Raw genomic sequence first — 17,722 nt, forward strand, 5'->3', positions numbered from 1 at the left:
TTTGTATATTTGGTCATACCTGGAAGGTCATGAGGGCAGATACAGTAAGGAGGTCAGGTGGGCTGCCCTGTGTCCAGTTCTGTGGGAGTTGTGAGGCTTGCAGGAAAACCAGGCCATGGTCAGCCAGGAAACCTAACCAAGCAGAGGGCCTTCCATACCTTGGACAGCTACCTGAGAGTTTGTCCCTGCAGAGAGCTACAGCCAGACTCCACCTCCAAGAGGTCAGGAGAGGCCTAGCCACTTCCGGATTCTGAGCCATAATAATAATTTAAAAAGGAAACACATGAAAACAAAATATGGCACCAAAAAAAATGAGACATAATTGGACTTAAAAACAAACTTACTTTCTAAGGAGATCACATATTGGTCTGATGCCCATAAAAACAAGTTGTTAATTTTTTGGCATTTGATAAGTTGAACAAGTGTCTAAATCTGAGGTCCCCTTTTGAGCTTGAGCTTTGGGAACAGCCAAAGATGGTCCCTTCAAAGCAAATCATTATCGATACTGAGCAGCTAGTAAGGCCCCAAAGGTCAAGACACAGAAATATTATTTGGATAGAAATATTCCAAAGTAGCTAGCCCTCCCAGCCCTCCCTCTGATTGTCACTGGCTATAGCCAACAAACCAGCTGGGGTCAGACCAAAGCAGAATAGTGATATTATTGCTTCCCTAGATCTGGACACTATACATAGTTGATGCAGCATGTAATTTTAAGAAACATCCCCCAAACCCCTAAACATATTTGTCTGCAAATTGGCATGCCTAGGGGCACCTATCTTGTTTTTAAAACAAGACATAAACAATCATTCTAAAATTTTGTAGAATTCATGCCTTCAGGAGTGAACTAGCCTGCAAATTTCATCCAATTCTGTCCCATAATAAAAAGTCATAGATGTTCTGCTTTTTAAAAATAATCAAACTTAAAAGTAACTGAGCATATTATCCCTCCAACTAACTTTTGAAATGGGATGGGGGTGGAAGGAACAGACTTGGATAGGACCCTCCCCCCCAAAAAACCCCCACAACAAACTGACCAGCTGACGAAGGGCTTTGGACTGAGGCTATTTTCCATACTGCCAAAACTAGGTCCGACCTGAATCATGTGGTCTGTGCACCCCGTTACAACAAAACATATAGGAAACTGTTTTCATTTTATCACCTTCAACTCTTTTTAAAAACTATAGCTTGTCTCTAGTCTACGGTCTCCAGCAGGCTTGATTTCCACTAAAAAATCTTGGGGAGCATCTATAAAAATATAAAGCTATACCTCCACTGACCGCCCCCCTCCCCGTTTAAAGGCCTAAAAGCTATGGTGGGGGTGGGGTATGCATGCCATGTTCTTTTTTATTGCTGTAAATGTCAGTCATGCTCCAATGGAAAGCATCTTCAATTAGGGCTAGGCTTTGATTACATGCAAATTAACTCCCACTTTCTATTGCTGCATCACCTCGGAGAGAGTATATTCTTTTTTTAATAACCATATTAGTTGTCAAATGTCCAGTGTAATTGCTTGCCATTAAAAGCTAACAGTCAATACAGCAGGCAATTAACAACATCAGCTTTTGAAGTTAATCAGGTATCTGTCATCTATTGATTTAAGCGCCATGCAGAGATTAAAAAAAAAACAAAACCCACACACCCAACAACATCGGAAGATTTATTGAGATGCTACACCCTTTGTTACATCATGATTGGATGTTATAAACATACTCTAGTCTCTAGCAAGTGAATTTCGGTTTAAATGGGTTGTTTTGTTCAAATTAATAGAAGCGCTTTGCAATAGCAGCTGTTTGACGGGCAGCCCATCTGCTAATTTTGGCATCCATTCTTCTTTCATGGCAAGCAAACCCTCTGTGCAGGTTGCCAGGAAACCCTGTTGCAAATCTCTCTCACACACACTCACACACCCTGCCAGAACCATCCCTGGACTGAGGAGGCCAAAAGACTCTGGATTCTGCATAGACCAGCCTTTGGGGGGCTAATTTTAATTTTTAACATTTTAGTGTGTTTCTATATGCACTGTAAGATGTCCAGAGTGGCTGGGGAAACCCAGCCAGATGGGAAAGGTATAAATAATAAAATAATAAAATTATTATTATTATTATTATTATTATTATTATTATTATTATTATTATTAGAACAAGAAATGCAGAGGTCAGATGGGGGCACCAGTGGTGTGAGAGACTTTGAGGTCAATCCCTCCTCTTTGCCTGAACTAGTCCTGAATGAAAGATGTTGCTATTCATGGAATGACAGCAGGATTTAAAGAGACAGGACACCAAGGCAATGCAAGTAAGCTCCACGGTTAGGACCCATGGGAGCAGCAGGAAGCCACTGTCTGAAGGAAACTTATAGAATTGTAGGGTTGAAAGTCCAACCCCTTGCAGTGCATGAATCACAGCTAACAACCTGAGGCTTTTGCTTTGAGTGTTTGAAGGGGTCTCTCTCTCCCTCTCCTACTTTCTCCTGCCACCCATCTCCTCCCTATCCCCTTTGCCCACTAGGACTGCTACCAGGTTTCTGCCTGTGCTCAGAAGAGTCCACCACCCATCAGGACTTAAAGAAGGCAGCCCACCTCTCAGGCAAAGCAATTCCTGAACCATAACATTTATATACTCCTTGAATGTAAAAAAACCTTCCAAGCAGAATCATCCCACACACATTTCAAATGCTTTTCATTTCTAAGAGGAACATCGGCTTTGTCCAGACACATGTCAAAGCACTGTTCACACATGCATGCTCCTCACTCGTTGTATGCCTTACCTATGTGAAGCTGCACGAACAGAATTTTGCTATTAACCTCAGTTTAGATCAAAAAGAAAAAGCCTTTCAGTAACTGGTTCACAGTACAGTCATAACTGCTGGGCAATTATGTATATGCATGTGTGAACGCCCTGATCCACAAACAAATAAACTGCCCCTCACTTGCAGTAGAAGGCAAAAGCTTTGTGTTTCCATCTGTCAAGAGGCTGGAACAAGAGGATGCAAGGTGGCTGTCAAACAGAGCACATCCTGCTCCCTCCTTCTCTCTCACCCCTATAACATCATCATGCTTCAGGGTTTCCTCACCCTTACTATCTGTAACTCACCCTTACTTGTGAAGGAAGCTGTATTTTTAAGGTTTGGTCAGCTGCAAACACATATTAAACACCAGTGTGAATAAGCACCAACTCTTCAACATATGTTTTTCAGTTCCAACTGGGATCAGCAGTTCAGTGAAGCTTAACTGTTTTCTCTCAACAAGTGGCCCAGGGTGGGGAGCAAATGCCGCTCTCCAAACATCTCTGTTTAGGACTCTTCCCAGGACACTCCTTTACATTTCCCCAGTTTGTACACCAAATTTAATTCCCACTTTAATTCATATATTATGTTGTTTTTGGAACAAGAGAGTTATGTACATGCCCATGCCAAATCCAGGGACCAGCTCAAATTTCATGCCGCTAATTAAGAAACAAATTTGGCTTGACCATTGGTCGCTTTCCCAAGCGTCAGGTCTCATCCAGAGCCAGTGTGGTGTAGTGGTTAAGAGCAGTGGACTCGTAATCTGGGGAACCGGGTTCGCGTCTCCACTCCTCCACTTGCAGCTGCTGGGTGACCTTGGGCCAGTCACACTTCTCTCTGAAGTCTCTCAGCCTCACTCACCTCACAGAGTGTTTGTTGTGGGGGAGGAAGGGAAAGGAGAATGTTAGCCGCTTTGAGACTCCTTTGGGTAGTGATAAAGGGGGATATCAAATCCAAACTCTTCTTCTTCATCATCATCATCCATGCCATACATTGAAAATACATGGCTTCCCCCCAAAGAAACCCAGGAACTATTGTTTGTTAACTGTGCTGGGGTTGTAGCTCTGTGAGGGGAAGCAACAGTTCCCAGGTTCTTTGGGCGAAGCCATGTGCTCTAAATGGATAGTGGGTGGATGTGACCTGTCCAGATTCCACCCCACAGCAAACAGAATTTCACAGGAGGCACCAGTGTGGGGGGTGCAATGAGCAAAAGGGTTCTGGTGTCTGACAGGGAGTTCAAATCCCAGTTTCTCCTTGAAGCTCACCTGTCTTAGCAACCGTGTTGTCATGAGCCTAAAACTGAGAGACCTCTTTTTGAAGAAAGGATGGGATAAGAATGCAACATCTGCAATGGTCTGCTTTGAAAACAATGCCTGCCTTTCCAGGGACAGCATTCATCAAAAGAACATAAGACGAGTCTGATGGATCAGACCAATGGCCATCTAGGGCAGCATCCTGTTCTCACAGTGGCCAACCAGTTGCTTCAGTGGGAAACCCACAAGCAGGACCTGAGCACAAGAGCCCTCTCCTTTCCTGTGGTTTCCAGCAGCTGGTATTCAGAAACAGCGCTGCCTCAAACTATGGCCATCAATAGCCCTCTCCTCCATCAATTTGTCTCATCCTCTTTTTAAGCCATCCAGCTTGGTGGACATCACCATCTCCTATGAGGGTTGGTTCCATAGAAGGTGATGACTGTGGCAGAGTGTGTCTTCATGGCGCCTGCGGTGGGGTGCGGAGGGTGACGTGAGGAGGATGCAGCACATCCTTCCAATTAGTCTGATCGGACTGATTTGAAGGGTACATGTATGTTGCATCCTTCTCATGCTGCCCTGCCAGTGCTCCCCAGAAATAGGTGCATTGCTCTGGCAGCACCCACCCCAACACTGCGCCCCTTTGCCCAGGGGTGCCCAAACTTTTTTCAAAGAGGGCCAGATTTGATGAAGTGAACATGTGTGAGGGCCGAGCACAGTTATGGGATTTTTTAAAAACAATTTTATCCCAAAGTTGTTGGGGTTTTTTTTAGAATTTTACCCCAGGACATATACTGCCACCAGGGGTGGATTAGATCGACCGGCCCCCAGAATGGACTTTGGACGTACCTGCCTTTGCCTGACTCTTATTGCAAGCCCACAACTTCCCTTCCCGCCCTCACTGGCCATCATTTGCCTTTGCACCTATCACCTCTCCTCTAAAAGCCACACTTTAGGTTAAATTGGCAAAGAAGGAAATTAACTTTGCAACAGGGATAATCCGCCTGCAAGGCACTTCCCCCTAGCTCAGGCTTCCCCTCTTCACACACGCATTTACAACTGAAAGACACTTTCAAAGCCCCCTTTAAATCTCTTAATTAATTTCCGTCTTAAGCAGCATTGTGTTAAAAGAAAGAAAGAAAGAAAAGAAAGTGTGATATCGTAGTCTGCTGGCTGTCTCAATTAATTTCTTTTCAAATTGTGGAAATAAATGCAAGTCTCCTTTCATGCCTTGATGTGCTGAGTTGCTGAGAGGGACTACAGCAAGAAAACTGTCCCACTGACGGCAAAGAAAACTGTAGAGACCCCAACCAGACCAGATAGGCAGGCTCCTCTTCTTCCCTCACACTCCACTCATGGCCGCGGGAGTGTTTTCTGAACTTCCTTTCACTTCAGAGCCTTTTGCTTGAACAGGACCAGAACCTGATGAAAAGTTTACAAGGGTTGAGCCCAAACGCTCATCCTAGTGAATGACTGAAACCAGAAGAGCCATCCTGTTGGGTGGGGGCAATGAGGGCATGTCCCGCCCGGTTTCCTGTTTGTGCCTTTGGAAAGGGGCCTTGCAGGCAGATCAGGAATCTGGGAAAGCAGAGTTTCACAGCAAACTATGAAGTAAGTTGGGGTCCCTTCCAACTCTATGATTCTACGAAATCTGGTTTAAGCCAGTTGTGCTTCATCCTGTTGTGGGTCCTGCCTCTTCAGAAGTGAGCTGGATATCGTCTTGATGGAAGAGGTGGCAGTGGAGAGATGGAAGTTTATAAAATTATGCATAGCATGGATAAAGCAGCTAGAGAAAAAGTTTTCTCCCTCCCTCATAACACTTGTGGACATCCAATGAAGATGCTTGTTAGAAGATTCAGGAAGTACTCCTTCACACAACACATATCTGAACTTTGGAACTCACTCCCTCAGGAGGCAGTGAGATGATTCCTGCCTGAGATCATTACATCAGCTTGGATTGATTTGCAAGAGGATTGGACAAATTCATGGAGAAGAGGGATATTGATGGCTACTAACCACAAAGGCTATGCTCTGCTTTCACAGTTGCAGGCAGCATTGCTTCTGAATACCAGTTGCAGAAACCACAAGAAGGAATCATAGAATCATAGAATCATAAAGTTGGAAGAGACCACAAGGGCCATCGAGTCCAACCCCCTGCCAAGCAGGAAACACCATCAGAGCACTCCTGACATATGGTTGTCAAGCCTCTGCTTAAAGACCTCCAAAGAAGGAGACTCCACCACACTCCTTGGCAGCAAATTCCACTGTCGAACAGCTCTTACTGTCAGGAAGTTCTTCCTAATGTTTAGGTGGAATCTTCTTTCTTGTAGTTTGGATCCATTGCTCCGTGTCCGCTTCTCTGGAGCAGCAGAAAACAACTTTTTGTTTTCTGCTGCTCTTTTGTTGCTCTTTTGCTCTTTTGTGCTTGGGTCCTGCTTACAGGTTTTCCCCAACTGTTCAGCCCCTGCAAAGAGGCTGGACTAGATGGGCCATTAGCCTTATCCAGCAGGCTCTCCTGATATTCTCATAGTCTCATGATGGGCGAGGGTCAGGTAAAGCAGTTCTGGCCAACGTCAGCACTGTCTATTTTTTTTAAGAATATTTTTTTATTAACCGACCAATCACATCAAATCAAACCAAATTACATAAATTCCAAAATACACAGCCAAATTTTAAATTTTTGTTGGGGGTACCCATATTTCAAGTTCCGAAGGGGATCCAATCAACTTCTTGCTTCTTGCTGCTGTTTTAATGTCCACAAATCTAACCATATGATGTTCACAGTGCTGTCCAGTCCTTTCTTATTGTTTTTCCACATCTCTTGTTGTTATTTTCATATATTTTTCCTTTCTCTTTGTGACCTTTGATAGTTCCACAAGCTGGTTAAAACAGTTTGTAATCCTGCGTGGATATTATTATTTTTTATCCAGTAGCCATATCCAGACGTTTTCCATATAACATCACTTCCATACATCAAAACAGTCTTAGCATCATTAATCTTCACCAATCTGCCTCCTTTCTCAAAACCTCTGAGGAGATTCACCAGGAATGCAGTCTGAAAACAAGTCCGTTCCTCCTCCCGGCTATAAATCCTTTGGCAAGATGGCGACTCTGAATTAATTGCTGCGCCATTCCAAAAGCTCTTATTGCTTCTCGATCTCCATAAAGCATACTTTTGGTTAAAGTTTATCTCCACACAGACCTTAATCATCCTGCTTGGGTCAGTTCAACCGACGGTTCTAATGAGGAGGGGTTCTTAGTAAATCACATAAAAGGAAAGTAAAAAAGGTCCCCCCCCCATTCAGTCCCGTTGCCGACATACCCAGCCTTTGGTGTATCTTCATCGTAAAATATTCTTGTTTCTCCAACCCGTCGTCTTCTTTCGCAGAGGTCACTTAAATTAGCAGACTTCACTCCCCTTCCTCACTTGAAATATGTGCATTTGCTTCTTTTGTAATTAATTATTCCAAATTGCTACAGCTAGTGCGCGATCAGAGACAGCGTCCAGGAGAGCCGAGGTCCACACGGGGGGCATTCTGCCTAGTGCCCTCACCCCCTTCTTTCGAATTTGGGGGTGATTTATGGGCACAGCAGGCAAGGGCAGTGTTCCCCATTCCCTTGGGGCAACAAGGGAGGCTGTCTACTTCCATAACAGCCTCTTAATTACCCCATGTGGGTCGGAGAGATGGTATTGTCGGCCATCTTCCAATGCGCCCCTAGTGGCCCCCGGCCAACGACAGCACTGTCATGTGAGACGCCAGGAAAGAGTGACTGAGAACAGCCACATGATCACAAAGGCAATTGCTTGAATCCTGGGTCTGAGAAATGACGGCACGAAGCCTCATGCAGAGAACCAACAGATTTTGGTGCAGAATCTGAGCACACGTCTTCAAGCTGCTGCCTTTGCTGTGGCCTCACAAAACCTCCTGTGTGGCCTATTTATACCCTTTTGCTATCAGCATGGCAGAGCAGGCCAATTGGTTGAAACTAAACACCTGCAGGGCACGAGAAACTCCTGCCCTCCCACATCCTAGCTCAGGAGACATTTCCCATGGCTAGAGGAGATGCGGAGAGATGCTCATTCGGCTATGCGAGGACCACCAAGGCATGTGCACGATTGTGCATTAGCACATCCAGGCAGCAGCAGCAGCTGACATCTATTCAGCTTTTATCCCTGGATCCCTTACTGGATTTGGGTGAATTTCCAGTGCTGCTGTGTTGCTACTGCTGTGGTGGTTTTTCCACACCAGTTCATCATTAGAAAACCAGGCCTTGCATGGGGGACATCTCTAGCTACGAAAAAGGCAAATTCCATGCTTGGGATCATAAAGAAAATTTTAAAAATGCCAATATTATAATGCTGTTAATACAAATCTACGGCGCAACAACTTTTGCATTACTTTGCACATTTCTGTGCCTAAACCCAGACCTGCTGCAATGAGTGGGGAGGCAGGACCCAGAGGCACCTCAAAAAGGATACTGTAGAGTTGGAAAAGGGCAAGCAACATGATCAAGTGGACCTATGAAGAAAGGCTGCAGAGTTTGGGACTTCTTAGTTTAGAGAAAAGGTGAGGAAGATACGACATGATAGACGCTTATAAATTTATGCATGGAGAAAGTGGCTAGAAGACAGTATTTCTCCCTTGCTCATAGCACTAGAACTTGCAGTCATCCCATGAAGCTGCAAGTTGGAAGATTCAGGACAGATAAAGGAAATGACTTCTTCATGCCACACACAGTTAAACTATGGAACTCACTGCCACAGGAGGCAGTGATGGCCACTAACTATGAAACTTGGAAACTTGTTTTCTTGAGAGAACAGGATACCTTGTGGGCCTAACAATATCCAAACATTTCTTTTTGGATGGGGGGTAGAAGTAAAGTCTGCTCCCTCCCTCCTGCCCACCACCCAGAGGAGGGCTTGGGCAGGGAGCACCCCTTCCAGAATGTCCCTTGTTCTGTTCAAACCTAGTTTCTCATTGGCAGCATGAAACCTCATCACAAGGCTACCTAGACTGGAGATAACTTTGAGCAAACTTCCTCAAGCATCATCTACAATTAAGCTTCACCGGTCAGTTCCCACCTCTGCATTGGCCTCCGGGCCTGGTATATTGCCTTCCCCTCTGCCTCTGGGTCATGTCTCCCCACTCATTGCAGCAGGTCTGGGTTTAGGCACAGAGTCCTGCTGCTGTCATGCCTTATTTCAGCCGTGTTCTCTGTTGCTTTACAAAACATGGACACACTTTTTGTTGCCATTGACAACTCTGACTATATCCAGGAAGGATGCCTCCTAAACAGAACAACTTTACAAACACATTAATACAAAGAATAACCGTGCAATCCTTGTCCTCACCTGTCGGTCACAGCCAAAGAAAAATGCATCCCATCATTTATTTACACCCCACAGTTAAGCTGCCTCTCAGTGTACCCCTAGAGAGGTCATTATCCAATATTATAGCCTAGGAGCTTGAAAACGGCCCTGGGCTGTGCCAGGGGTCTTCTGCAACACTCACTTTCCCACTCTCCAGCCTGCTATTCTCTTGGTGCAGTGTGCTGGCAAGACCTGCCCCTGTGCTAGATTTAAGTTGATAAGCATTTCCTGCATTGATAGGTAGGAATGATTTCCTGCTGCTTTCCGTACTTTCCGCACAGGTCAAAATCGCACACACACACACCTGGCAAGACCAATCTGCCATAACCAGTAACCAGCAGTGCAAGACTCATTGCATTAATTGAAATCAGTGTGTGAACTCCAGGCCTCTGGCCTCAATTCCCCCTTGGATCCTGATCTTCCAGATGCGAAAGCTCCCTTCCTCGTTTGCTCCTTTTTTTTTTTTGCTAATTATTAGCAGCTATACAGCATGTAGCCATTGTGTGTGTCTAGTGCTGCATGATGAGTTCTCTCTCTGTCTCTCTTTCTCATGCGCACACACATATGCGCGCACATGCATGTAGCGCATGCGCGCGCGCACACACACACACACACTGCAAGCTCCCTCCCTCATTCCCAAGTTTCTGCTTCTCAGCCTGGCTTGACAGTTGCTCTCTGGGCACACAACTTGTTAGTCAACCCAGTGCTTTTTTTCTGGGAGCACTCAAGGGTATGCAATACCAGCACCTATTTTTCTAGAAGAAAAGCACCGAGTCAACCCACATTGGCAGTGACCCTGGAAAGCCAAAAGAGGGGGGACTTCCGGGACAGCGCCATAGGCAATGGCGGAGTTCCTCTGACCGAGAGGAACCCGGTCCGTGAGAATTCGGTCTTGCCGCCACGGCGAAGGCAGAGACCCTTTTAAAATCCCAGGCGGAGGAAGCCTGGGAACATGGGATTCGGCTGACACCAGGAGCGCCTCCCCTACTCGCAGGGAAACCCTTTTTCGGGTGTCCGAAGCGACGTGGGGTGAGTGGCGCGGTGTTTTGAATCAACCGCTACTTTTACGGAGTAAAGCCGTACAGCCGTTGCTGGAGAGCGCTGACTTTTTCCTGTGGACAATGGGACTCTAAATAAGTACCCGTGAGTAGAACAGAAAATTGGATTAAGTATTAAGAAATATTTTAATTTGGCATTGAAATGGGAAGGTTCTAAACAGGAAGTCCGCCTCCCATATTTGGAAATAGATTGAAGCAAAAACTTTGTAAGCTAAAGTCTGGAAAGTCGTATATAAAGTTCTAAATTTCCTTCATTCACCACCACCAAAACCCCTCTTGGAAGCAGGAGAAAAGAGGGGGATTTTTGACTGTTTAAGCCTGCAGGAGAGAGAGTAAAGAAAGATAAATTTTCCACCGTCTCAAACCTGGGAACGGGGTGTCAGAGACAGAAACTTATGGGGAAGTTCATCGACTGTGAACGGAACGTCTTTTGACAGATAGTAAAAAAAAAAAAGAGAAATAAATTGACTCCAGTGTTGCTTCTTGCAATCAAAAGAAACAAAGTATTTGAAAAGTGAAAGTAATTTTTCTTTGTTGGTCCTGCTTTTAAAAGATGGATACAAATAGAAATTGTCTCCTCTAGAGGGAGCTTGTTAACTTGTTGCCGGAGCTGATCTGGGGACCTCACAGCTGTATGATTAGGATCGTGAGACCAGACTCTAACCTTGTTTACAAGAAGTCTTGGTGCTTGCTTTTTGCAAGACAAGTGCTTTGCTGGAGCAGATGCATGAGAAGATGGATTTGATGACTGTTGCAGTTAAAAACTTTGGACAAACGGCGAATACCCATATAGAAACCATCCAGGAACCAGCCCAGGAATCTGTTTTGACAGGGCAAGCACAAGTGCAGAAGAAAATGGAGGAGGTTGCTGTTGAACCTCAAATAACACAAGTGGAGAGATCAGAGGCCTTGCAGGAGTATAAGCCGCTGTTCTTGAAGTTTGAATCTGGAGTGGACCGGGGGGGGGGGTCTGGAGTTGTGAGGGCTCTTAATTTTGGAAAGACTTTGAAATATGCTTTTAAATACTTTCTGGATTACAGTGTTGACTGTGGGGAATGGGACTGTGGGGAATGGGCTGATTTGCTGAGGAGAGATGGAGATACTTTTGGATTGGAGTCCTCCCGAGACCTACCCCCCAATGAGAAAGGAAAGAAAATAAGAAAAAGATCAACAAAAGACAAAGTAAAGGGCAGGTATAAACAAGAAGAAGACCTGCAGAAGGGACATGGAAAAGACTTAAGAGCCTCGGACATAAGAGCACCAGGCTGATGGATTAGATGGACGAGAAAGGACTGACAAAACCCGAGACCAGGAAGAAGAGACGATGGATAAAGATTGGAAGAAAGTTTCAAAATTTATTTAGAAAAGTATTGTAAAATTAATGAGTACTAGAAAAATGTTGGAATGAAATTATTTGGCTTTAGCAGAAATGTCAAAAAGAATTATGTAAGAATATGTTATGGTTAAAAGAATTTGGTATATATAAGATTTAAGTTTTAAGTTTTAGGGGTTTTTTGAGGGTAAGATAAGGTTAAAATAGATTAAGGTAATTTAAATGACAGAATATTGTGAAAGATGGAAAGAATTTGCTGAGATAATTAACAACTAGAGTACAAAAAAGGGAGGTGTGAGGAGGTCGTTGAAATAAGTTAATGAAAGTTAAGGGTTTGGGAATATTAGACTTGTTTTTTAATTGTTTGTTTATTTTTGTTTATTTTTGTTTTTTGATTTAGATGCATTGTGTGTTTTGTTATTTTATTTTTTTTTACTTTGGTTTTTATTGATCTGTATTGTTTAATTGTCATGTCTATCTACTTCTTTCTCTCTTTTTCTTCTTCTCTTGTCTTTTCTTTCTTTTTTCTTTGTAACTTTAAAATTCTCAATAAACATCATTTTTTTTTTAAAAAAAAAGGAAAGCCAAAAGAGGGTTGGTGGGTATTGTTAAGGAAGATGGGTGGTGCTACCAGCCACAAGCACATTGCTCTGAACCAACCTGCCTCCCAGTGCATTTTTGGGTAGAGGAGAAGTGAGGAAAGGCCAGCCCTGACATTCCCAGGGAGAAGCAGGGGAGAGAAGGGGCCTGCATTCCTCTTCAGATGCTCCTCGCTGCCTTTGTCATGATTGATGCTCCAATCCCACAGCCTGGCTGTGCATTTCCATGTCTGCCTGGAAGTGAGGATCGAACACACTCAAATCTCACCTTGAAGAAAGTCATGGTGGCGCCATCCTTCACCGCCCCATATTCGATTTTGGTTTGCTTGGCCAGGTCGTCCGCCGAGTCGATGGGTGACTCCATCCTTTCCACGGTCAGGAAGGCAGCCAGGTTGGCCGTGTAGGAGGAGATGATGATGAGGGTGAAGAACCACCAGATGCCCCCGATGATGCGGGTGGAAAGGGCTTTGGGCATCAGCTCAGAGCCTGGGAGGAAGGAGAATAGGGTGAGAGTGGAACAGACTGGAAGGAAGTGCAGGAAACACACAACCTTTTACACACAAACACACACACACACACCTCAAAGCTTATTCATTGACACATAGAACTGTAGAATTTTAAAAGGCCCCAAGCAACCCCCTGCAATGCAGGAAGTACGCTAAAGAATCCAACCTCTGTTTAATGACCTCCAATGAGGGGGATTCTGTCACCTTCCGAGGGAGTCTGTTCCACTGTCAAACAGCTCTTAATGCCAGAAAGTTATTCCTAAGATTTAGTCAGAATCTCCCTTCTTGTCATTTGAATCCACTGGTTCAGGCCCTACCCTCTGGGGCAGCAGAAAGCCAGCTTGCTCCATCTTCCATGGGGCAGCCCTTCAGGTATTTGAAGAGGGCTATCCTATCGCCTATTTGTTGCTGAATTGTAACTGTTGCACAAATTAATCCATTTTAAGAATGGAAATGAGCCAGACTGCTGTGCTCAAAGAAATAGTCGTTTACCTTGTAATGCTTCCAGACCCTGCCGCCGCCTGCCCCCCCCCTCCACCAGCTCCTGCTCCTGACCTTGGGCACAGCCAGCAGTTGATGAGGAATTTTCAAATCAAAGTAATTAACGGAACAGCTTTCATGTGATTTAAATAGAAAGCCGCTTGTGAACTTTTATGGGTGTTTTGTTCTACCATTTAAAATAATAATAAAAAGAGGCGCTTCTTTTATGCAGAGTGGTTTTTCAGAAGGGCTCACTCTAGGGAGAGGCTTCAAATGCACAGGCATTTTTTAAAAAGTATCCAATTTGGGGGTGGGGGGGAGAGAAACGATCAAGGGTCTAAATAGCAGTTGGAGGTAGGAAAATATGTTTTTTTTTAAGGGTATAACGGCCCTGTAATGACTTTGAGTGAGGAGGGATGAAGGACATTAAGGGCTCCTCTATTTTGGTACTGGCCCCTCCTGGTGCCTATTAAAAGCAGAGAAGCTTTTTTGGGGGGGGGGGGAGCTGCTGCTGCTGCTGCTACCGACCTCCAAGGACATCTCTGGTCTGGAATTGGGGGATCAAAAAGTCAGCTGAATCAGGGCAGGATTAATTTGGGTGGGGGCAGTACCACCCTGGCTATGCAGACAGTCCACAGACCCCAGACTTATACTAACACTAAAATTTATTAGTCAGTTTTTTTGCCATGGCAACTCAAAGTGGCTCGCAAAACAACCTACAACCTTCCCCATACATACGTTAAAACCGGGAGGGGGCATTAAAACATCCCACCCACTCCAAAAGGCCATAGATAGCTAAAGTCAAAGTCTTGGTTTGAAAGGAATGTTTCTGCATGACACCTGAAGATGTATCATGACGGCGCCAGGTGAATCTCCCTGGGGAGAGCATTCCATGAATGGGGAGCCACCACTGAAAAGGTCCGTTCTTATGTTGCCACCCTCCAGACCTCCTGTGGGTGGGACACATGGAGAAGGACCTCACGTGATGATTGCAGGGTATGAGCCTATTCATATGGGATGAGAGCGTCCTGAGCCATATAAGGTCAAAACCAGCACTTTGAATTGGGCTCTGGAAACTATAGCATCCAAACCAGGATTGGTGTTATGTGCTCAGACCGTCTTGCGCCACAGGAAGCAACCTGGCCACGGAATTCTGCACCAGTTTCCAAACTGTCTTCAAAGCTGGAGAACACAGAGCATTGGAGGGCCAGGACATCGGAGACTCGGGTTCTGAGCTTCAGGAGGTGACTTCAGCTTGTTTTTATTTTATTTTAAGGTTTTTATTTTTCAATATATATTAAACAAGGCTGGATTGTTGAGCCCACAGAGGCATCCTGTAGATGCTGAGCTAGTTAGAGCCACATTCTGCCCCATGCCACACTCTTGCTGGGCTTGACCATGTAGCTTTTGATGCCAGTGTGCATCTAGTCACTTGATAATCTAATTGCTAATCTCTATCCTCTGGCCAAATTCTGATATGCTACCCTCAAGTTGTTAAAACCTCCTGATTTCACCATCATTGGCAATTGGCAAAAATGGGAGAGATTTCAAGGTTTTCAGGAGGGAGTGAAAGAGAAGTGACTGGAGACCACCACCATTATTATTATTATTATTATTATTATTATTATTATTGCTTAGCCTTTGTCCCAAGGTACAAGCTAGGCCAAAGATCTGGCCTACTAGCAAGCAGCTCCTCCCTCTCTCCCCATGTGGACATTCACCTCCTTGGGAGGAGGGAGGCCTGCAGGGATAGGGAATCATTGTAGGGTAGCCAGAAGATAGAGAAGAGCTGCCTCCTAGGTTTAGCATGGTTCAGATACCAATAAAATAAAAGGTCATGCTATATACCTTTTAAAATGAGTGCCTAGTGCTTCTCCTTTTTCCTGAGGCTTTTGTACTCAGTGGACTTGCAAGTATGAGAGAGCGAGGCAGACCCACGAGGCTACAATCCTAGCACTGAAGAAGCGATTCTGAATCCAAGGGCTGCATGCAACCCCAGAACCCCATTTGGTGAACTAAAACAAAAACCAGTGTGGAGATGCAGCTTGTTTTACAAAGCAAGTTGTGCAAGACGCCTGGATTTTTGCCTCTGGAGAGATATAGCAAGAACCATTCCTCACCCTTTCTCGGAGTTTCCTGACTAGCCCACAGTGCTGATTTGCTTCTGGGAACTGCCTTAGACTGAGTCGGACCCATTTGCCCATACAGCTCAGCATTGCCTACACTGACTGGCAGCAGCTCACTCACCAGGGTTTCAGGAGGGGACTCTCCCAGTCCTACTTGGAGATGCCATCCGGGATTGAACCTGAGCAACCTCACGATCATAGGAAGGTGTCTTATACTCAGCCGGACCACTGGTCCATATAGGTTAGTATTGCCTACTCTGACTGGCAGCAGATCTCCAAGAAGGGTTCTTTCCCAGTCAAACCTGATGCTGATGGGAATCGAACTTGGGAGCTTCTGTATGTAAAACAGATGCTCTACCACTGAGCTATGAAGTGAGCAGCCCAGGCAACAGAGGCAGATCCCAAGGGCAGTAAACCTGCCCTCGGCTGGTACAGCTCTATTAATGGGCAGAGCCACCAGTGAGGTGATGGATTTCGGCCCCTGGCTTCCACAAGGCGGTGTTGTCAAGCACTCAGGGGAGAAGGAGGAAGAGCAAGTTGGCTCCGTCATGGCAGCACCCGAGAGCCTCCTCAGCGGAGGAGAGACAGAAGCCGGTCTTGACAAGCACTCCTGTAATTGTTAAGAAACAGACTCCACCATTTCAAAACCAATGTCTTTGCTTGTCATCGTCTGATGACAGAAACTCCCCGGCTGCCTCGCGACAAAAAGGGAGAGGAGGCGCAACATTATTTCTCTTGCTCCAGAGGCAATTTTTTCTCTCTTTTGACAAGCGCAACTACGTTTATCTTGCACCTGTCAACACACAAACACACACACACACAGGTACACACCAAACAAGAGTGGTTTGCGGGAGGGGGGTGTTTGCTCAGGGGAGGGGGGGCCTACCTTGCTGCATCAGCGCTCCCATGCCAAACCAGAAGCTGTTGAGGAGGGTGAAGTTGTTCTCCACGATGTCCGAGCCTGGATTGCAGGGGTGGGCGTCATACCATTCGTAAGGGCTAAACCTGCAGGGAGAGAGAAGGCGGGCATTGAGGGAGGACTCCTAACAGACAGGGCAGAAGAGGCTGGTGCAAAGAACAAACCAGCTTCAGAGGCAGCTGACACAAGTCTGGCACTAATCCAGCCAGTCAAGGGCTATCCGGGGCTCATACATTTTTGTCTGTTACAGGGGACTGCAGGGGGTCAGGGACCTTTGTTTGAGAGAAAGGGGGAAGGGAGAAGTGCCTCTTTCATGTGTTTTCACCCTCCTTGCCCTTTCTTGTTCAGTTGACGTCTGACATGCAGGACTGACTTTTCTTAGGATACCATTGCTATGCATGACACTTGATAGAGTTGCAGGAGCAAATGAAGGCAAATCCCTGTCCGGAGAGGATTGCATATGCCTTTACATTTTAGAAATCCCTTTCTTTTTGAGTAGCCATTATCATCCCTGTTTAATGATGATGATGATGATTGTGTCACTGGTGTACTGGTGCTTTCCTTAGGACAGGTCTCTGTCTGCCCTGACCAGCTGACAGTCTAAGATTTGACACTGAGAAGGCAGTGGGGAAGCCTGTGAGTGGGGTGGAGTCAGAGATAAAAAGGGGGTGATGACAATAACCTCTCCTAGCTCCTATACCAGCTGCCCCAAGATTGCCACTTTTGTTTTACTGATAGCTTCCAACAGAAGGGCAGAGCAGGTGACCTGCTTCCCCTATCTCCCGAATTTGGGTTACAGAGCTACATACAGTCGTACTTTGGAAGTCGAACAGAAGCCATTCCAGAAGTCCTTTCGGCTTCCAAAATGTTCGGAAACCAAAGCTCCTGCAGCCAATCGGAAGCCTCGTCAGACATTCAGCTTCCAAAAATAGTTCACCAAAATGTCCGACTTGCAAGGCGTTTGGGATCCAAGGTATGACTGAACTGACTCCCCCTTCAAGCATCTCAATGATCAGGCCAAGATGACAGTGGTAGGCCTTTTCCAGGAAGACTTGGCTCCTTCCTCTTGCTGCAAAGATCCAATCAAAGCCATACCAGTTAAAGGTGGATTTGAGGAAGAATGCAGGACCTTTGGAGCGCCTTACTCACATTTTCGAAAGGTCCTGCATTTTGCAAGATAATTAAATTAAATTCTGCATAATTGGCATAATTGTTTCAGAACCAAACAAATTAATTAGCATCGCAATTTCTCCCTCTGTGATTCCCCCTGGCTTTACAACAGCCTCATCTCCTCCAAAT

General features: G+C 45.4%; 1 protein-coding gene across 1 annotated transcript in view; it reads right to left on the reverse strand.

Annotated features, from left to right (window-relative positions):
• The window catches only part of GRIK3 (glutamate ionotropic receptor kainate type subunit 3), a 191,243-nt gene that overhangs the window by 9,684 nt on the left and 163,837 nt on the right, over window positions 1-17,722 (reverse strand). Inside the window, exons 12-13 of the mRNA XM_081016986.1 lie at window positions 16,391-16,509; window positions 12,661-12,878 (exon numbers count right to left, since the gene is read on the reverse strand). Of these exons, the coding sequence (XP_080873112.1) occupies window positions 12,661-12,878; window positions 16,391-16,509 (337 nt within the window). The remainder of the gene's footprint in view (window positions 1-12,660; window positions 12,879-16,390; window positions 16,510-17,722) is intronic.

This window comes from Podarcis pityusensis, assembly GCF_964106645.2.
Source record: "Podarcis pityusensis genome assembly, chromosome: 8".
Taxonomy (NCBI): domain Eukaryota; kingdom Metazoa; phylum Chordata; class Lepidosauria; order Squamata; family Lacertidae; genus Podarcis; species Podarcis pityusensis.